This window comes from Hyperolius riggenbachi, chromosome 3, assembly GCF_040937935.1.
Source record: "Hyperolius riggenbachi isolate aHypRig1 chromosome 3, aHypRig1.pri, whole genome shotgun sequence".
Lineage (NCBI taxonomy): Eukaryota > Metazoa > Chordata > Amphibia > Anura > Hyperoliidae > Hyperolius > Hyperolius riggenbachi.
In genome coordinates, this window is record NC_090648.1 from 434,068,278 (window position 1) to 434,089,555 (window position 21,278).

The window sequence follows — 21,278 nt, forward strand, 5'->3', positions numbered from 1 at the left end:
CTGTGCCGAACTGCCTGACGCTGAGATGCCATGTACCAGAATAGTTTAATATGGGGAGAAATGTTAACGGCAATTGAAAGTTTGCTGTAAAAATCCTGAGCTAAGTGAGGTGGATAGAGTTTGTAAAATTTTGATTAATTAATTATACAAGCAATTTACAGCATCCAAGAGGTACTTTATTCACCCAAAACACCAAAAGTGGTGTTTTCACAGCAACACCTCTAAGGTCTAATGCAGCTCAAGGCAGAGTGGGCGCAGGGAACGCTTTCATATTTACCTGGTGCTGGAATTGCTCTCCTCTTCTCTTCCTCAACCCAAGGCGCTATAATGCCAACATCCTGTTCTGGGCTGAAGCCTATCACAGCCGATCGCGCTCATAGGCTGGCAGGGGGAGGGAGGGTTATAAAGTTAGCAAAAAAGCGCAGGATTTTGTTGTAAAATAATATAAATAAATATTTATTTTAAAAAAACAAACACTGGGGGGGCGATCAGACCCCACCAACAGAGAGCTCTGTTGGTGGGGAGAAAAGGGGGGAATCACTTGTGTGCTGTGTTGTACGGCCCTGCAGCTTGGCCTTAAAGCTGCAGTGGCCTATTTAACTAAAAATGGCCTGGTCACTGGGGGGGGGGGGGGGGGGGGTTAACACTGCGGTCCTCAAGTGGTTAAAGGACACCCGAGGTGGGGGAAAAAAAAGTAATTAAATAAACAATTGTTTCTATCCTCTTTCTCCTAAAATGACTTTTTAAGATATTCTTCAGTTTTATTTTATAGTTAAACCTACTTCCTAAGTTTTTACTGTTTTGTTGATTTTGCTCAATGACACATTCATTGAAGTATGCCAAAGCTAAAATGTATGAACTATTGGCCCTTTTTATCTCTTTCCTGCTCTCAGAAGCCATTTTCTGCTAGGGAAGTGTTTTATAGTTGTACTTACTTATCATGCCTAAACTCCAAACTCTCACTTTTGTTTTTGTGACATGTGGGTCACAACGCTGGAAAAATAGCGCTGTGCTGTCCCCCATGAGCACAGAGCAAAGACTGAAATGCAGGGGGCAGGGGAGAAGGGGGAGCAGGCAGAGGAGAGCCAGTGGGAGACTCTTAGAGACGGGGAGGGGGCGTTCTGCAGAAACTCTTCTTCTGCAATGGACTGGGCTCTGCCAACAATCTTCATGTCACCAGATGTAGGTAGTGGGGCTAGTTTAGCATGGGGGGGGGGGGGGGGGGCTGTGTCATCAGCTCGGAAGGGAACACAGAGGCATGTCCTTTAGATGCGAACATGCCTCTGTGTCCCTTTTTTTATATAAAAAAACCACCTTGAGTACACTTTAACCTCCCCTGGTGAGCAACTAATCTTTACCGCCAGTTGGGAATCTAACCTGAACCCCTCCCCCATGGGCACTTAACCTTAACCCACCCAGTGGGCAACTAACCTTAACCCCGGCAATTACCCAATTACCAGGTAGGATTACAGAAAAATGGAGTGTTGGGAAGGACAGCAAGGGAGGCATCAGAGGTCATGGAGCTGGAGGAAGCCCCAAGTAAGAATCAATTCCTTTATTTATGCCACCTCAGGTACACTTTATGCCTTGTACAATGACCGTCACGTGGCAGAGATCGGGGCTCAATCTCTTGGGCGACAGTTAGGGGCTGAGGCTGTACAGACATGTCGCTAGCCTGTAGATTAGCAAAGCGTTCTGTTGCTATGCAGGGGAAAGCAGTAAAAGAGTGGAGAAAGTTGGAGAACAATGCCATTGGTCTACGCTCACGTCCTTGAGTGCTTCTGAAGATAAGTGGCATGCCCAGTACAGAGGTGCCCATCTTTGTAAGCATTTGACACAAGTGCTTTCAAAGCCATCTGAGGATTGCCGGAGGTGGCAAAATTGAACGCTTGACAGCAAGAGAGATCTAAGAGGGCTGTATAAGATCCAGAGCCTTCCCTCTCCATAGGTGAGTAAAGTAATTTTTTAGTTGGCTTCAGACTTGCTCTTACTCTCACTGCCACATTTTACTCTTGCTTACTCAGTCTCTGCTACCTTTTACTCTGTTTCTCTTTCTGCAAACTTGCACTCTCTTCTTCTCTCTCTGCCATCTGCACATTTCCTCTCTGACACTCTTCTCTTTCAGCTTGCATCCTCTGTACCTTCCATACTTTATAAACCTACAGCACAGATCCTATATGTGCCCTAATACTTTAGGTAGTAGTTATTATTAATATCTTACGTCAAAGGACACCTGCAGAGGCGTTTCAAACCATTGACACTACAGGTGGTCCCCTCCAGTGCAGAGCTGGTTAGAAAGGTTTCTGATATTTTCTGGCAGTCCAAGAAAAAAAAGGTTATTTTCCCTGTACAGAGAGACAGTGGTAAGGGTGCTGAGGGAAAAAGCTTCAGCAACACTTTACAAAGTACATAGTCATGTCACTGACTTACTCTAGACTCTCTATCTAATCTCTACCATAGTCATAGTCTAATGTCCTGCCATATTATTATGTATTTATGTAGCAGTGACATTCTGCAGCACTTTACAGAGTACACAATCATGTCACTGTCTCCAGAGTAGCTCACAATATAATCCTAACATAGTCATAATCTAATGTCCCTACCCTACCATATTATTATTATGTATTTACTGTATATAGCACTGACATCTTCTGCAGCACTTTACAGATCACATAATCATGTCACTGACTGTCCTCAGATGAGCTCACAATCCAATACCTACCATAGTTATATAAATATATAATACTAGCCGACCCGCGGCGTAGCATACGCCGCATAAGAGGGTAGAGGGCAGGAAGGGGGAATTGGGCACAGCGGTGGGGAGGGGGATTGGACCCCCCCTCAACTGGGTCCCCCATGTGTGCTCTACCTCCAGCTTAAGCTCGGCAGGAACCCCCCCCTCACCTGGGTCCCCCATGTGCACTCCCCCTCCTGCTTAAGCACAGTAGAAGCCGCCACTATTAGTAAGAGGCAGCGGGCGGGGATGACTCACCTCTACCACATTCCATTGTGCGTTCCACTGTCGTCACTTCCTGCAATGCCGCACACTGTATTGGTGTAATTTGCCTTTTTAAAACAGAAGGAAATCTGCAATAATTCAGCTATAAGTGAACATTTGTGGTTACCCACAATGCACTGCTACTAAATATGAAAATGACCCCTTTTCCCGCTTGGTAAGTCAAGCAAGTATCCAGAGCCGCTGGTGTATAGCAAGCATATAGCTTTAAATTTTACACAGTCATATCAAACCCACATGTAGACAGCCTGTTTTAGACTTTTGGTCCTCATCAGTACATGGCAGGGATTGATACGGCTGTATGAGATAGGGCTTGGACCAGTACAACAGAGTAACCAAGCAGCTCAGGGTGACCCAAACCACTCATAATGTATAGGAGGATAAAAGGGACCAAAAAGACCTCCTACTATAAAAAGCAAAGCTTGGTGTAATTTGCCTTCCTAAAACAGAAAGAAATCTGCAATAATTCAGCTATAAGTGAACATTTGTGGTTACCCACAATGCACTGCTACTAAATATGAAAATGACCCCTTTTCCCGCTTGGTAAGCCAAGCAAGTATCCAGAGCCGCTGGTGTATAGCAAGCATATAGCTTTAAATTTTACACAGTCATATCAAACCCACATGTAGACAGCCTGTTTTAGACTTTTGGTCCTCATCAGTACATGGCAGGGATTGATACGGCTGTATGAGATAGGGCTTGGACCAGTACAACAGAGTAACCAAGCAGCTCAGGGTGACCCAAACCACTCGTAATGTATAGGAGGATAAAAGGGACCAAAAAGACCTCCTACTATAAAAAGCAAAGCTTGGTGTAATTTGCCTTCCTAAAACAGAAAGAAATATGCAATTATTCAGCTATAAGTGAACATTTGTGGCTACCCACAATGCACTGCTACTAAATATGCAAATAATTCCTTTTTCCCCTTAGTAAGCCAAGCAAGCATCCAGAACCACTGGTGTATAGCAAGCCTATAGCTTTAAATTTTACACAGCCATATCAAACCCACATGTGACAGCCTGTTTCAGACTTTTGTTCCTCATCAGTACATGGCAGAGATTGATACCAAACCACTCGGAATGTATAGGGGGATAAAAGGGACCAAAAAGACCTACTAAAAAAATCAAAGCTTGGTGTAATTTGCCTTCTTAAAGGACTTCTGAGGCCAAAATCTGCCTCCAAAACATAAAAAAAGTTAACTACCTGCATGACTTTGTAAGGCAAGGAGGATGCTGTCCGCGCCCTTCATGCCATTCCGCCTGGTCCCCTCTGCTCAATAGCCCCCCGAAAGGCTGTGACCCCACGGTCCGGGTCGGTATCTGCAGCCTGCATAAAGATGGCCGCCAGAGCTGGCCTCGGCTGCGCAGTCCGCATAGCCGCTACTGTGGCTGTGCAGCTCTAGGGCCAACCCCCGATCCACGTAACAGGCAGCGTGGATCGGAGGGTTGGCCCTAGAGCTGCGCAGCCGCGGCCAGCTCCGGCGGCCATCTTTATGCAGGCTGCAGATACCGACCCGGACCGTGGGGTCGCAGTCTTTCGGGGGGCTATTGAGCAGAGGGAACCAGGCAGAACGGCACGGAGGGCGCGGACGGTGTCCTCCGTGCCTTACAAAGTCATGCAGGTAGTTAACTTTTTTTACGTTTTGGGGGCAGATTTTGGCCTCGGAAGTCCTTTAAAACAGAAGAAAAAAATGCAATAATTCAGCTATAAGCGAACATTTGTGATTACCCACAATACACTGCTACTAAATATGCAAATTATTCCTTTTCACCCTTACTAAGTCAAGCAAGCCTATAGCTTTAAGTTTTACACAGTCATATTAAACCCACAGGTGACAGCATATGTCTGACATTTGGTCCTCATCAGTACATAGCAGAGATTGATATAGCTGTATGAGATTGGGCTTGGACCAGTACAACAAAATAACCAAGCAGCTCAGGGTGACCCAAACTACTAAGAGTGTATAGGGGGATAAAATAGACCAAAACTCCCTCCTACTAAAAAAAGCTAAGCTTGGTGTAATTTTCCTTCTTAAAACAGAAGCAAATCTGCAATAATTCTGCTATAAGTGAACATTTGTGGTTACCCACAATGCACTGCTACTGAATATGCAAATTATCCCCCTTTGCCCTTGGTTTGATATGACACTACTTCTTCTTCTTGCTTGGACCAGCCCCTTCTCCTTGCTTGGACCGGCCCTGGGGGCAGGGCGCTACTTCTTCTTCTTGTTTGAAGGTTGAGGCACTTACTCTATTATATATATAGATTTTCACTATAGGAATGTTTTGGGGGAAGCCAGTTGACTTATTATAATGTTTTTGGGATGTAGGAGCATATGAAGTGTCTGAATGAAACCCAGGGTGAGATAGAATCTCCATGCCGATTTTGCCCTAGCCAATGTTCAAACCTTGGACTCAGCACTATAATACAATAGTGCTATGCAGTCAGAGGCGCCTCTAAGCACCAGCAGAACAGGCAATTGCCTGGAGTGCAGATTTATTTAGAGGGCAGCATCCAGGGAAAAAGTTTATTTTTCCTATCCTTAGAGACTGAAATCCAAAGGCTGCCACCAGATCGAACACCATATAGATCCCTCTCTGATCGAATCCGTTGGCTGTCCATACACTTGCACACAGATTTTGAATCCATTTTAGCATGAAATTTCGGCATAAAATCTATTAACAACCTGTGGAGCTGCTACTGCCGCCTGCTCGTCGCCCCCAGGCCTTCCTTCTTTCGTGCTCCCCCGGCCAGCAGCAATGATATTACCTGTCCACCGGCATGAGTCCTCGGGTCCATGCTGTCCCTTTCACAGGATGGCCTTCTTCTCTGTCTCCTCTTCACTTCCCATCCTGTGACAAGTGGAAGTTCAAATAGTAGAGGGCGCTCCACTGTTTAAACTTCCCCAAGCTGCCTCTCATGTAATGATTTAGGGCTGGTACAGTGCCTGGTGCATTAAGGTTGTTGTATAAGGCGATGTGAAGCACTAGGCTGGCTGAGGGAAATAAAAGTACAATTAGAAATTATTGACTGGTAAAAAAGGGACTGGTAAATGTACACAGCATGATGAAGAGCAGAGGATTGCCTCTTACAGGGCTCGTAGAAAAAAAACTCTGCCTGCTCTCTCACCATAGTAAGACAGCATGTGGATAGCTAGATAAGGTATTACACAGATTGAAAAGTTTTTAACAGTCCTTAGACTCCACAAGGGCTGCTTGCAGCCTTGTGTGAGAGATTGGCAGGGACAGGAGTCACATTACAGGAAAGTCCCCTCTGTGTGATATGGGACTGCAATACAAATAAGCTCTCTGCCCACTCTCAGTATTTCTCCACTGCTCTTCTCTGCCTCATTTACCTTCCTTTCCCTCCTTCCCCTAGTGCTGGCTGTCTTCTTGTCATACATGAGAGCTAAATAAACGTGCTTTTCTCCCCTCTCTCTGGATAGTGTAATGGTTAGATGCAGGGGTCGAGTCCTGCGTGAACGCGGGGGGACGGCGTCCACTTACTTTTTTTGGAAAGTGAACGCCGTACCCCCTAGCACCCTGGAGGGGAGCAGCGCAGCAGAGAGGAGCATTGTGCGCAGCGTGGGGAAGGGCGGACGTTTCCCCCCCCCCCATCCCTCACCTTGGGGCTCCTCTCCCTGGCTCTCCCCTCCATAAAGATGCGGTGGCTGGCGGCGGTGACTGGCAGCGGCATCGGTGGGCGGGACTTACCTCCTCCAGTGTTCCGGGTGGACGCTGTGCGTGCCGCTGCTCTGGTCTAGTGAACACCTGGCTACATATACTGGGGGCCACTATACACCTGGCTACATATACTGGGGTGACTATACACCTGGCTACATATACTGGGGGCCACTATACACCTGGCTACTTATACTGGGGGCCACTATACCCCTGGCTACATATACTGGGCACATATACACCTGGCTACATATACTGGGGACACCTATACACCTGGCTATACTGGGGACACCTATACACCTGGCTATACTGGGGGCACCTATACACCTGGCTATACTGGGGACACCTGAACACCTGGTTAGATATACTGGGGACACCTGGCTATACTGGGGACACCTATAGACCTGGCTACCTATTCTGGGGACATCTATACACTTGGCCACCTATTCTGGGAATGTCTTTACACCTGACCACCTACTCTAAGGACATCTATACACCTGGCTACCTATTCTGGTGACATCTCTACATCTGGCCACCTATTCTGGGGACAACTATACACATGGCTACTTATACTGGGGACACATATAGACCTGGCTAGCTATACTGGGGGTACCTATTTTGGGAGAACTGCTGTCAGATCTGTATTTTTGGGGAACCGCTGATGCCAGATTACGTGTATTTTGGGGAACCGCTGCCAGATTGTGTATGTTGGGGACCACTACTGCCAGATTACATGTATTTTGGGTGTTACATGTATTTTGGGTGATCCACTACCAGGTTTCACGTATTTGGGGGAACTGCTTCCAGATTATGTGTATGTTGGGGGAACTGCTGCTGCCAGATTGTCTATTTTGGGGGAACCACTGCCATATTATCTGTATTTTGAAGGAACCTCTGCCAGATTGTGTATTTTTGGTGAAATGCTGTCAGATTACATCTACTTTTTGGGGATACTCTACGACAGAGCTCAAACTTCCCCTGGCAGACCTTTTATACCACTGCTAAGGCCATGTATATTTGGCCCCACCCATGACCACGCCCACGCTATGCTTAACCACGCCCATTTTTGGGGTGAGTCCACTCACTTCTTTTTCCAGGACTAGACCCCTGGTTAGATGCATGCATTTTTGATGGGTCTGACATGTCTTCACTTCGTTGATCTTCACACAGGTGTGTCATTTTTGATGTGCAATAAAGAAAAATCTTGAACCTTTTAACTCTTTGAGCGCCATCCATGATTTTTATATATTCAGGCATTGTTAATTTTTGGATTTGTGCTCCTTGTATTTACAAGTTAAGAGTTGTTCCGGATTTAACTTTGGTGCTACACCTTTGATAATTATGTGCCAATAGTGTAATGGTTAAGGGTTCTGCCTCTGGCACAGGCGACCTGGGTTCAAATCTCAGCAAATCTTTAGCTCTTCCTGCTCAGTAAGCCAGCACCTATTCAGTAGGAGACCTTGGGCAAGACTCCTTAACTCTGCTACTGAATACTGAGCGAGTCTTAGTGGCTGCAGCTCAAGCACTTTGAGTCCTCCAGGAGAAAAACGCAATATAAATATTCAATTACTACCCTTCCTCACTCCCGCCCTCCATTCTACTACTCTTATCTTGTCTCACCTACTCTCCCAACACACTGTGCTTATCTCCAGAATGGGTTATGAATCACTAAACTATTGTATCATCTCACTATGTCATCCCTTCAATGTTATGATATACCCATTCCAGTCCTATCCTAACAGGCGGTTACATATTTGCATATCCCATAATGTTTGAGGGAAAGTATTTTGAAATGAAGACTGTCTTGCTTGATAATCTGATCCTGCAATGTGAAGGACATGATACCTTAAATTGCTCTGTGGGGACATGATTTGAAACTTGTAGTGTGAGTGCTGTTTTTATTTGGGGTGCATTGAGGCACCATGCCAGCATGTGCTGACACACAGAGCTGGATCATCCACAAGGCACACCTAGGCAGCTGCCTAGGGCCTGGGGCGAGTCTAGGGGCCTGGTGGATGCAAGTCCCCACCAAATCTAACTAAATAAGCCAGGTGATCATCAGTGGACGGCAAAAAGTGTTATCTTGCCTTGGGCCCCATGTGTGCAATTAAGTGTGTGTGTGTGTGTGTGTGTGTGTGTGTGTGTGTGTGTGTGTGTGTGTGTGTGTGTGTGTGTGTGTGTGTGTGTGTGTGTGTGTGTGTGTGTGTGTGTGTGTGTGTGTGTGTGTGTGTGTGTGTGTGTGTGTGTGTGTGTGTGTGTGTGTAACAAAAAGGCTAGAAATGACCCTGGACAACTGAAGAGAGAGGGATATGGAAGCTGCCATATTTATTTCCTTTTAAGCAATACCAGTTGCCTGGCTATCCTGCTGATCCTCTGCCTCAAATACTTTAAGCCATAGGCCCTGAACAAGCATATGCAGAACAGGTGTTTCTGACATTATTGTCAGATCTGACTACATGCTTGTTTCTTGTTTGAAGACAGTACTGCAGCCAAATAGATCAGCAGGGCTGCCAGGCAACTGGTATTGTTGAAAAGGAAATAAATATGGCAGCCTCCATCTCTCTCTCACTTCAGTAGTCCTTTAAATAGATTTTACTACACTATGGGCTCGATTCACAAAGCGGTGCTAACCCAGTTAGAGACTTTAGGCGTGATAACCATTGCACCACGCTGGTGAAAAGCCAGTTTAGGCGTGATAAATTTAGGTGTGATAAGTTTAGGTGTGATAAGTTTAGGCATGCTAAGTTTAGATAAGTGTAGATAGCGTGCAAAGTCCCGCACGCAAAGCAGCGCCATTAAACTCTATGCGATGTGCACCAGACTTTGCTAGCGCAAAACTTTTGATCAGCTGTGCACTGCGGTGCTAACGCAGTTTGTGCTCAAACTTATCATGCCTAAACTTATCACACCTAAACTTATCATGCCTAAACTTATCACACCTAAACTTATCACACCTAAACTTATCATGCCTAAACTGAGTTTAGGCATGATAAAGGGCTTTTCACCAGCGTGCTAACTGTTAGCACCGCTTTGTGAATCAGGCCCCTTATCTGCATCCCCGGAGACTCCATCTTAGCTCCAGGGGCATAGATATACGTACCTCCCCGTGATCGCCACTGCGCGTGGCCCCACATGCCTTCATGTCGCCACCTGTTAGACTGATCAGTGAATGGAAGCACATGTTCCCATTCACTGATCAATGTGCCTGTAATCGATGATCGCCAGCATCAGTGAGATGTTGGTGGTCATTGATAAAGTGAAAGTAAAAACATACACCAACTATTTCCTGTGTACTGTTTACAGTACCAGGAATATAAAGTGGGGGGACATCTAGTGGCCAAATAGTAAAATCACACCCTAGTACATAGTGATGATTGTAATTAGCTAATTATGATTACGCGAAATTTAGTGTAAATGTTCTAAATTACGCCTATACATAATTACAATTTATAAATTCAATTGATTTCGTATTGTCATTCCTAATTTCGCATAAAATGTTGCATAATTTTTGTGTAAGTTTGGGCCGGCTTTAATAGCATACATGCTATTGACACCAACTTGCAACATTTGTTAAGTCAAAAAAAGAATTTTCCGAAAATGCAAAGAAAAAATTTTTAAACTCAGAAATATGACTTGAATTTTCTTTGCATTTTCAAAATCGATTTTCTCACAAACTACTAAATTTTTTATTTTTTTTTACTTATACCCACTAGCCTCCTTAACCACTTAAGGACTGCAGTCATAAAACCCCTTAAGGACCAGAGCCTTTTTTTCCATTCGGACCACTGCAGCTTTCACGGTTTATTGCTCAGTCATACAACCTACCACCTAAATTAATTCTACCTCCTTTTCTTGTCACTAATACAGCTTTCTTTCGGTGCTATTTGATTGCTGCTGCGAGTTTTAGTTTTTATTATATTCATCAAAAAAGACATGAATTTTGTCAAAAAAATGACTTTTTTAACTTTCTGTGCTGACAGTTTTCAAATAAAGTAAAATTTCCTATACATTTGAGCGCGAAAGTTATTCTGCTACATGTCTTTGATAAAAAAAAAACCATTCAGTGTATATTTATTGGATTGGGTAAAAGTTATAGCGTTTACAAACTATGGTGCAAAAAGTGAATTTTCCCATTTTCAAGCATCTCTGACTTTTCTGCGCACCTGTCAGGTTTCATGAGGGGCTAAAATTCCAGGATAGTACAAATACCCCCCAAATGACCCCATTTTGGAAAGAAGACATCCCAAAGTATTCAGTGAGAGGCATGGTGAGTTCATAGAAGATTTTATTTTTTGTCACAAGTTAGCGGAAAATGACACTTTGTAACCAAAAAAAAAAAAAAAAAAAGTTTCCATTTCTTCTAACTTGCGACAAAAAAAAAATGAAATCTGCCACGGACTCACTATGCTCCTCTCTGAATACCTTGAAGTGTCTACTTTCCAAAATGGGGTCATTTGTGGGGTGTGTTCACTGTCCTGGCATTTTGGGGGGTGCCTAATTGTAAGCACCCCTGTAAAGCCTAAAGATGCTCATTGGACTTTGGGCCCCTTAGCGCAGTTAGGCTGCAAAAAAGTGCCACACATGTGGTATTGCCGTACTCAGGAGAAGTAGTATAATGTGTTTTGGGGTGTATTTTTACACATACCCATGCTGGGTGGGAGAAATATCTCCGTAAATGACAATTGTTTTCTTTTTTTAACACACAATTGTCAATTTATATAGATATTTCTCCCACTCAGCATGGGTATGTGGAAAAATACACCCCAAAACACATTATACTACTTCTCCTGAGTACGGCGATACCACATGTGTGGCACTTTTTTGCACCCTAACTGCGCTAAGGGGCCCAAAGTCCAATGAGTACCTTTAGGATTTCACAGGTCATTTTGAGAAATTTCGTTTCAAGACTGCTCCTCACGGTTTAGGGCCCCTAAAATGCCAGGACAGTATAGGAATCCCACAAATTACCCCATTTTAGAAGGAAGACACCCCAAGGTATTCCATTAGGAGGATGGTGAGTTCATAGAAGATTTTTTTTTTTTGTCACAAGTTAGCGGAAATTGATTTTAATTGTTTTTTTTCACAAAGTGTCATTTTCTGCTAACTTGTGACAAAAATAAAATCTTCTATGAACTCACCATACTCCTAACGGAATACCTTGGGGTGTCTTCTTTCTAAAATGGGGTCATTTGTGGGGTTCCTATACTGCCCTGGCATTTTAGGGGCCCTAAACCGTGAGGAGTAGTCTTGAAACCAAATGTCGCAAAATGACCTGTGAAATCCTAAAGGTACTCATTGGACTTTGGGCCCCTTAGCGCACTTAGGGTGCAAGAAAGTGCCACACATGTGGTACCGCCGTACTCAGGAGAAGTAGTATAATGTGTTTTGGGGTGTATTTTTACACATACAGATGCTAGGTGGGAGAAATATCTCTGTAAATGACAATTATTTGATTTTTTTTACACACAATTGTCCATTTACAGAGAGATTTCTCCCACCCAGCATGGGTATGTATAAAAATACACCTCAAAACACATTATACTACTTCTTCTGAGTACGGCGATACCACATGTGTGACACTTTTTTGCAACCTAGGTGCGCTAAGGGGCCTAACGTCCTATTCACAGGTCATTTTGAGGCATTTGGATTCTAGACTACTCCCCACGGTTTAGGGCCCCTAAAATGCCAGGGCAGTATAGGAACCCCACAAGTGACCCCATTTTAGAATGAAGACACCCCAAGGTATTCCGTTAGGGGTATGGTGAGTTCATAGAAGATTTTTTTTTTGTCACAAGTTAGCGGAAAATGACACTTTGTGAAAAAAAAAACAATACATATCAATTTCCGCTAACTTGTGACAAAAAATAAAATCTTCTATGAACTCACCATACTCCTAACGGAATACCTTGGGGTGTCTTCTTTCTAGAATGGGGTTATTTGTGGGGTTCCAATACTGCCCTGGCATTTTAGGGGCCCTAAACCGTGAGTAGTCGTCTTGAACCCAAATGTCTCAAAATGACCTGTGAAATCCTAAAGGTACTCATTGGACTTTGGGCCCCTTAGCACAGTTAGGCTGCAAAAAAGTGTCACACATGTGGTATCGCCGTACTCAGAAGAAGTAGTATAATGTGTTTTGTGGTGTATTTTTACATATAACCATGCTGGGTGGGAGAAATATCTCTGTAAATGACACATTTTTGATTTTTTTTACACACAATTGTCCATTTACAGAGAGATTTCTCCCACCCAGCATGGGTATGTGTAAAAATACACCACAAAACACATTATACTACTTCTCCTGAGTATGGCGATACTACATGTGTGACACTTTTTTGCAGCCTAGGTGCGCTAAGGGGCCCAACGTCCTATTCACAGGTCATTTTGAGGCATTTGTTTTCTAGACTACTCCCCACGGTTTAGGGCCCCTAAAATGCCAGGGCAGTATAGGAACCCCACAAGTGACCCCATTTTAGAAAGACGACACCCCAAGGTATTCCGTTAGGGGTATGGTGAGTTCATAGAAGATTTTATTTTTTGTCACAAGTTAGTGAAAAATGACACTTTGTGAAAAAAAACAATAAAAATCCAATTTCCGCTAACTTGTGACAAAAAATAAAATCTTCTATGAACTCATCATACACCTAACAGAATACCTTGGGGTGTCTTCTTTCTAAAATGGGGTCACTTGTGGGGTTCCTATACTGCCCTGGCATTTTACGGGCCCAAAACTGTGAGTAGTCTGGAAACCAAATTTCTCAAAATGACTGTTCAGGGGTATAAGCATCTGCAAATTTTGATGACAGGTGGTCTATGAGAGGGCAAATTTTGTGGAAACGGTCATAAGCAGGGTGGCCTCTTAGATGACAGGATGTATTGGGCCTGATCTGATGGATAGGAGTGCTAGGGGGGTGACAGGAGGTGATTGATGGGTGTCTCAGGGGGCGGTTAGAGGGGAAAATAGATGCAATCAATGCACTGGGGAGGTGATCGGAAGGGGGTCTGAGGGGGATCTGAGGGTTTGGCCGAGTGATCAGGAGCCCACACGGGGCAAATTAGGGCCTGATCTGATGGGTAGGTGTGCTAGGGGGTGACAGGAGGTGATTTATGGGTGTCTCAAGGTGTGATTAGAGGGGGGAAATAGATGCAAGCAATGCACTAGCGAGGTGATCAGGGCTGGGGTCTGAGGGCGTTCTGATGTGTGGGCGGGTGATTGGGTGCCCGCAAGGGGCAGATTAGGGTCTAATCTGATGGGTAACAGTGACAGGTGGTGATAGGGGGTGATTGATGGGTAATTAGTGGGTGTTTAGAGGAGAGAAGAGATGTAAACACTGCACTTGGGAGGTGATCTGATGTCGGATCTGCGGGCGATCTATTGGTGTGGGTGGGTGATCAGATTGCCCGCAAGGGGCAGGTTAGGGGCTGATTGATGGGTGGCAGTGACAGGGGGTGATTGATGGGTGGCAGTGACAGGGGGTGATTGACAGGTGATCAGTGGGTTATTACAGGGAATAACAGATGTAAATATTGCACTGGCGAATTGATAAGGGGGGGGGGTCTGAGGGCAATCTGAGCGTGTGGGCGGGTGATTGGGTGCCCGCAAGGGGCAGATTAGGGTCTAATCTGATGGGTAACAGTGACAGGTGGTGATAGGGGGTGATTGATGGGTAATTAGTGGGTGTTTAGAGGAGAGAATAGATGTAAACGATGGATTTGGGAGGTGATCTGATGTCGGATCTGCGGGCGATCTATTGGTGTGGGTGGGTGATCAGATTGCCCGCAAGGGGCAGGTTAGGGGCTGATTGATGGGTGGCAGTGACAGGGGGTGATTGATGGGTGGCAGTGACAGGGGGTGATTGACAGGTGATCAGTGGGTTATTACAGGGAAGAACGGATGTAAATAATGCACTGGCGAATCGATAAGGGGGGGGTTGAGGGCAATCTGAGTGTGTGGGCGGGCGATTGGGTGCCCGCAAGGGTCTAATCTGATGGGTAACAGTGACAGGTGGTGATAGGGGGTGATTGATGGGTAATTAGTGGGTGTTTAGAGGAGAGAATAGATGTAAACGATGGATTTGGGAGGTGATCTGATGTCGGATCTGCGGGCGATCTATTGGTGTGGGTGGGTGATCAGATTGCCCGCAAGGGGCAGGTTAGGGGCTGATTGATGGGTGGCAGTGACAGGGGGTGATTGATGGGTGGCAGTGACAGGGGGTGATTGACAGGTGATCAGTGGGTTATTACAGGGAAGAACGGATGTAAATAATGCACTGGCGAATCGATAAGGGGGGGGGGTTGAGGGCAATCTGAGTGTGTGGGCGGGCGATTGGGTGCCCGCAAGGGTCTAATCTGATGGGTAACAGTGACAGGTGGTGATAGGGGGTGATTGATGGGTGATTGATGGGTAATTAGTGGGTGTTTAGAGGAGAGAATAGATGTAAACGATGGATTTGGGAGGTGATCTGATGTCGGATCTGCGGGCGATCTATTGGTGTGGGTGGGTGATCAGATTGCCCGCAAGGGGCAGGTTAGGGGCTGATTGATGGGTGGCAGTGACAGGGGGTGATTGACGGGTGATTGACAGGTGATTGACAGGTGATTGACAGGTGATTGACAGTTGATCAGGGGGGATAGATGCATACAGTACGCAGGGGGGGGGGAGGGTCTGGGGGGGTCTGGGGAGAATCTGAGGGGTGGGGGGGTGATCAGGAGGGAGCAGGGGGCAGTTTAGGGACTAAAAAAAAAATAGCGTTGACAGATAGTGACAGGGAGTGATTGATGGGTGATTAGGGGGGTGATTGTGTGCAAATGGTGGTCTGGGGGGTGGGCAGGGGGGGGTCTGAGGGGTACTGTGGGCGATCAGGGGGCAGGGGGGGGGCAGATCAGTGTGTTTGGGTGCAGACTAGGGTGGCTGCAGCCTGCCCTGGTGGTCCCTCGGACACTGGGACCACCAGGGCAGGAGGCAGCCTGTATAATACACTTTGTATACATTACAAAGTGTATTATACACTTTGTAGCGGCGATCGCGGGGTTAACAACCCGCCGGCGCTTCCGATTGGCCGGCGGGTTGACGTCGCGGGTGGGCGGAGCCTATTGCCGGTGGATGCGCGCGCATCCCAGCGCGCGATCCCCGGCCAGAGAGTGCCCCAGGACCTGACGCCAATCTGCGTTACGTGGTCCTGGGGCTGCCACTTTGCCGCCGCCAATATGAAGTAGGCGGTCGGCAAGTGGTTAAAGGACACCCGAGGTGAAAATAAACTAATGAAATAAACGATTGTATCTATCTTCCTTCTCCTAAAAATGACTTTTAAAGATATTCCACAGTTTTATTTTATGTTTAAATCTACTTTTTATGTTTTTACTGTTTTATTGCTATTGCTCAATGACACATTCATTAAAGTATGCCAGAGCTAAAATCTCTGAACTACTGACCCTTTTTATCTCTTTCCTGCTCTCAGAAGCCATTTTCTGCTAGGAATTTGGAATTTCTTATCAGTGAGGTCACACTGTAGTCACTTCCTGACTGAGTCAGGACTGAGTCAGCCACTTACATACCTGATATTTAACTCCTTCAGACAGAGAAAGAAAAAAAAAGGAACACAACCTAGTTATTTGTGTGCTAGGCACTGTACATAGACGTGTCTATCTCATCATGTCACATGTCACCTCGGGTATCCTTTAACCTATGTAGCAATTTTGGTAGCAATACCATGTATAGGGGGTTTGCTGTTAACCGCTAAATTTGGCATAAAATTATGCAAAATTATGTGAAAATTATGCAAAAAATTATGCACAATTATGAAATAGTACAATAACATTCAAACTTAATTATGATTTTCCCTAAATTTGTAATTGCTATTACGATGCATAATTGTGGATTACGATACATAATTACACATAGGCGTAATTTCTGCTCATACCTGCCAGTACACTAAATTAAGCAAAAATATATAAATCCACAGTTAAAAACCCCTTACCTCCCCCACTCTCCCATAGTTACCAAAACAAAACATTTGTATATAAGACGGAGGCAAAGATGAAAAAATAAACCTTTATTTCCAGATAAAATATTTGAGCCACACATTGTACTAGACTAGAGACATCATTTAAATGTTGTAGTAACTGAGCCAAATGGGCAAATAAAATGTGTGTATGTTATCCACAGTAGCATGTTTAATTTTAAAGCTATAATGGCCAAAAACTGAGAAATAATGATTTAAAAAGAAAAAAAATATATTATTCCCCTTGAAATGCATTTAAAATAAAATAATTCTTAGCAAAAAGTACCACCGAAAAAGAGCTAAATTTGTGATGAAAAAAACAAGCTATAGATCATTTTGTTCTGATTAGTAAAGATAAAGTTACTGAAGAATGAATGGACACAACACTGAAAGTTGAAAATTGCTTTGGTTCATAAGGGAAAAAGCCCCTCAGTGGTGAACTGGTTAAATCCTGTAAATAAAATCACCCATCTGTTGATAATGTTCTGCTCCAGATATATAGAATCCTACTGGAGTAAACACTATGTAGGAAGTATTGTGTGGTAAAATCCCATATCTATAATCACTTACCTATATACACATCACATGATATTTTTAAGACCTTATTGGTGTAAACCACATACAGAAGATGCTGTAGGTAGAAGAACTGTGTTGTAAAAAGCATAGATATACATTCAGACCATCTTCCTATACTGAGCTCCTTTTGTTATACAAGACGCTGAGGTGGTGACATGACATCCCCTCCCTCCATGACCTGATCCCCTTCTTGAGTCACCCCAATGTACATCTAGGTAGCATGTGCCTCCCTGGCTCCCTCCCTACCTGCATCCTTCTCCTGCTATTGGCCAGACTTGAAGAGAGCCAGCGCAGCCGGGAGCCTCTGTCTCTGCTACATAAAGCGTTGCTAAGTACCGGCTGCTCTCCTCAACTCCTGCAGTCAGTTTCAGAGAATGTCAGCAACCGTGTCTCCCATTTCCTGAGAGACCCCTCCTGCAGCCAGAACTGTATATCTTTATGTACAGCAGCCTCTCCATCCCTGATAATCTTCTGCAGCTATTTCCTGTGGATGCAACAGCTTCTCCACGCCTGCTATACTTCTACTGTCAGCGCAGGCTGTGTGCAACAGGCTCTCCTTCTCTCATTCACTTCTGCAGCCAATGCCTGAGGAGCTCTGTGCAAGAGTCTCCCATCCCCAATACATTTATGTAGCCAGTTATAGAAGATACAACAGTGTCTCTCTCTCTCTCTCTCTCTCTCTCCATCTCATAACAATCAGTACAAGCTGCAAGCTAGTCTCTCCATTTCAGGTTTACTTCTGCAACCAGTACTAACAGCTCTAAGCAACAGTCTGTCTCTCATCCCTGATACCTCTCAGCAACCACTTCCAGGGGATGTAGCTGTCTCTCTCCATCTCTTCATATGTAAGCTGCGTGGACAAGTCTCTCTGTGCCTGAGATTCTCTGCAGTCACTTCCAGAGGATGAAACCTCTCCCTGCACTCCTGATACGCTTCTGAAGTCAGTGCAAGCTATCTCCAACAGTCTATCCATCCCTGACTCCTCTGCAGCCAGTTCTATAGATCCTCTGGTGGAACACTCTCTTCAGCCCTGAGACCCCTCTGCAGACAGTTCTATAGATCCTCTGGTGGAACACTCTCTTCAACCCTGAGACTCCTCTGCAGACAGCTCTATAGAGCCTCTGGTGGAACACTCTCTTCAGCCCTGTGACCCTTCTGAAGGCACTTCTTTAGTTCCTCTGGAACACTCTCCTAAAGCCCCGAGACCACTCTGCAGCTAGTTGCATAGATCCTGTGGTGGAACACCGTCTCCAGCCGAGACCCCTCTGCAAACAGTTTTTTAGAACCTATAGTGAAGCTCAATATCTAGCCCTGAGAGACTCTGATTTATTTACTCATTAAGCCAATGCCAGAGGACGCTAAGCCCTGACATCTGTGGGCTCCTGGCTCCCCATCACAGACCTACTGAGTGCTGCATCTACTTTGAAACGATCTACAATAGTCAATGTTTTCTATGGACTCCTGCAACAGATACCGTCCATTTCTGCAACAGGTGTGTTTCTTTGCATCAGTCTGACTCCTATCCACTGCAATTAGTACAGGTTGGAAATCTCTGCAAATCTATATTTATCCAACAGGTAGAGGTGCTATCTTTCGGTCTGTGACCCACTGTTGTGACCTGTACCAACCAGCCAGTGCTGCTGTTTGTTGACTATGACAAAATCCAGTCCCAATGTCTAAACACTAATCTAATTGATCCTGTACTTCAACAGCCAGTGCCCACCTGTGAGTATCAACCACCAACTCTGATCCTTGGCACACTCTTGGCATAGCTGTCCAGGACTAGAATCCATTCTAGCAAACAGGGTTAATTTGTGACTTCCCCGATCATCACCTTTAGCTTTGCCTGAGCCCATGTTGTTGGCATTGTGGACTCCAATGGACTTCTTCAGCCTTTGCAAGCTGTGAGTACCAGTCACAGTTCATGTTACTTGGCATCACTCTTCAGTCTTCAGCTCGGAGTCTTGGCACCATACTTTCAGACCTCTGGCCAAGTTCTGAAGCTTGTGTCATCCTGTAGGAGAATACAATGGTGGTATAACTTTCCTGGACTTCGATCCACTCCAGCCATAAGTGCCTGTCTAGCATCCCCCCCCCCTTGCGTGCAAAGTCAGTGCCAGTTTGCAAACCTCAGTCGCCACTTTTTTTGTTGAAGGCAACAGCTCCCTTGGCAAGAAGCCACATTGCCCCCCGACTCTTCACCCCATCCATTCTGCGTCCCGCATGGTGCCAGTTGCTACCAGTGAGTTTCTACTTGTGTGCGTGGTTTGGGATGACCATGACATAGGCCACCGGAGAGTCATTCACTTTGGAGATGAGTTTCCATAAGGAGGACGGTGTGAGCTTGTGCCAGAAAGCGCTGCAGATCGTATCGGAGTTGTGCCTGGGGGGACAGGTGGAATGGGACAAGTGCACGGGTATTTTCCCCTCCTCTAACCAGGGAGCGGGCAGCACAGGTAAGCATCTCACCTCTCCACCTGGCATGCTGTTATGTTATAAATTTTCACGCTATATTCTGGTGCAGGGCCATTTCTAGCCTTTTTGTCGTTCCAGGCAAGAAATCATGTGTGCCCCCCCCCACACACACACACTAAAGAACACTTTGCATATGATATAAACCATCAGAAAAGGATTGCCATGAAATGGGACACTAGTCAAAATAACACTTTTTGCTCTCCACTGATGGTCACCTGTTTATTTTGTTAAATTGGGTGGGAGCTTACATCCACCAGGCCACTAGACTCAATCGAGGCCCTAGGCAGCTGCCTAGGTTTGCCTTGTGAATGATCCAGCTCTGTATGCCATACAGCACATGCTGCCACTTTGCATCTCAAATAAAAACAGCACTCACACTACAAATTCCAACATCATCTCCCCACAGAACAATTTAGGGTATCATGTCCTTCACATTGCAGGATCAGATTATCAAGCTAGACATGGGATATTATGGGATATGCAAATATGTAACCACCTAGCATAGCATAGGACTGGAGTGGGAATTTCATTACATTGAAGGGCTGACATAGTGAGATGATACAATAGTTTAGTGATTCATAATCCATTCTGGAGATAAGCACAGTGTGTTGGAAGAGTAGGTGAGACAAGATATAAGTAGAATGGAGGGGGGGGGGGGGTAGAGGGTCAGAATTGATGACATGGATGAACAGGTAGATATGAGTCGAATAGAGACACAGTGTATTGTATTATAGTGCTGTATCCTAGGTTTGAGCATTAGCCAGGGAAAAATCTGCATGGAGTTTCTATCTCCCCCTCATCAGGCTGGGAGCACACTTGACTGTTTGTGTTTTTTCTGCACAGGAAAACTGATAACCAATGTCAATCAACTGCATAGTGCACACTTGAATGTGTTTTCCCCATGAAGAAAAAAACTGGCAGCACGAAGCACTGCATGCATTGCCTCTATCAATCACATTAGCTTCTGTGATAAAATGAGTATGTTTTCAAACACACAGACACACATGGTGTGCAGAAAAACGTACACAGAAAACTGACAGACAAGAGTGCTCCCAGTCACAGCTTTTAATTGCACTTACTCTGACCACCTCTGATGGAGCAAAACTGACTCTGCAGACTCCTCCAGCATCACTACATTACACTTAGGGAGGGGGTGAAGAGGCTGGGGACAGGGTGCTGTACACAAGACCCTGCTGCACACTGAATAAGGACTGTCTACAAATCTTTGTCTGCAAAACGCTGTATGATTCCTTGTCATTGGCTAAGCAGATGCAGTCATTAGTACAATTATGCAGAGAGCAGAAAGCTTTTTTTTCTCAGCACCCTTACCACTGTCTCTCAGGACATGGAAAATTAACTTTTTTTTCCTGGACTGCCAGAACATTTACAGTGCCTTTCTAATCAGCTCTGCACTGGTGGCGATTACCTGTAGTGTCTGTGGATGGAAAAGCCTCCGGTCCGGTGACACTAAATGCTCCATGTCCTGCTATCCACCACCTGTGGCATTCTAGCTTGTTCCAACAGCCTGTGATA

At 45.2% G+C, this 21,278-nt stretch overlaps 1 protein-coding gene and 1 long non-coding RNA gene across 3 annotated transcripts in view; one reads left to right on the forward strand and one right to left on the reverse strand.

The window, feature by feature from the left end:
• Positions 1-296: 296 nt before the first annotated feature.
• Positions 297-18,042, reverse strand: LOC137564173 (uncharacterized). Its single transcript, XR_011030544.1, has 4 exons — positions 17,517-18,042; positions 5,786-6,011; positions 2,993-3,066; positions 297-381 (listed from the first exon to the last, which is right to left on the reverse strand). It is a non-coding gene; the product is annotated as an uncharacterized lncRNA (long non-coding RNA).
• The window catches only part of SYT10 (synaptotagmin 10), a 147,669-nt gene continuing 144,027 nt past the window's right edge, over positions 17,637-21,278 (forward strand). For both annotated transcript variants that reach the window (XM_068277650.1, XM_068277649.1), the window contains exon 1: positions 17,637-19,726. In XM_068277650.1, coding sequence (XP_068133751.1) covers positions 19,585-19,726 — 142 coding nt within the window. In that variant the 5' untranslated portion in view covers positions 17,637-19,584. The remainder of the gene's footprint in view (positions 19,727-21,278) is intronic.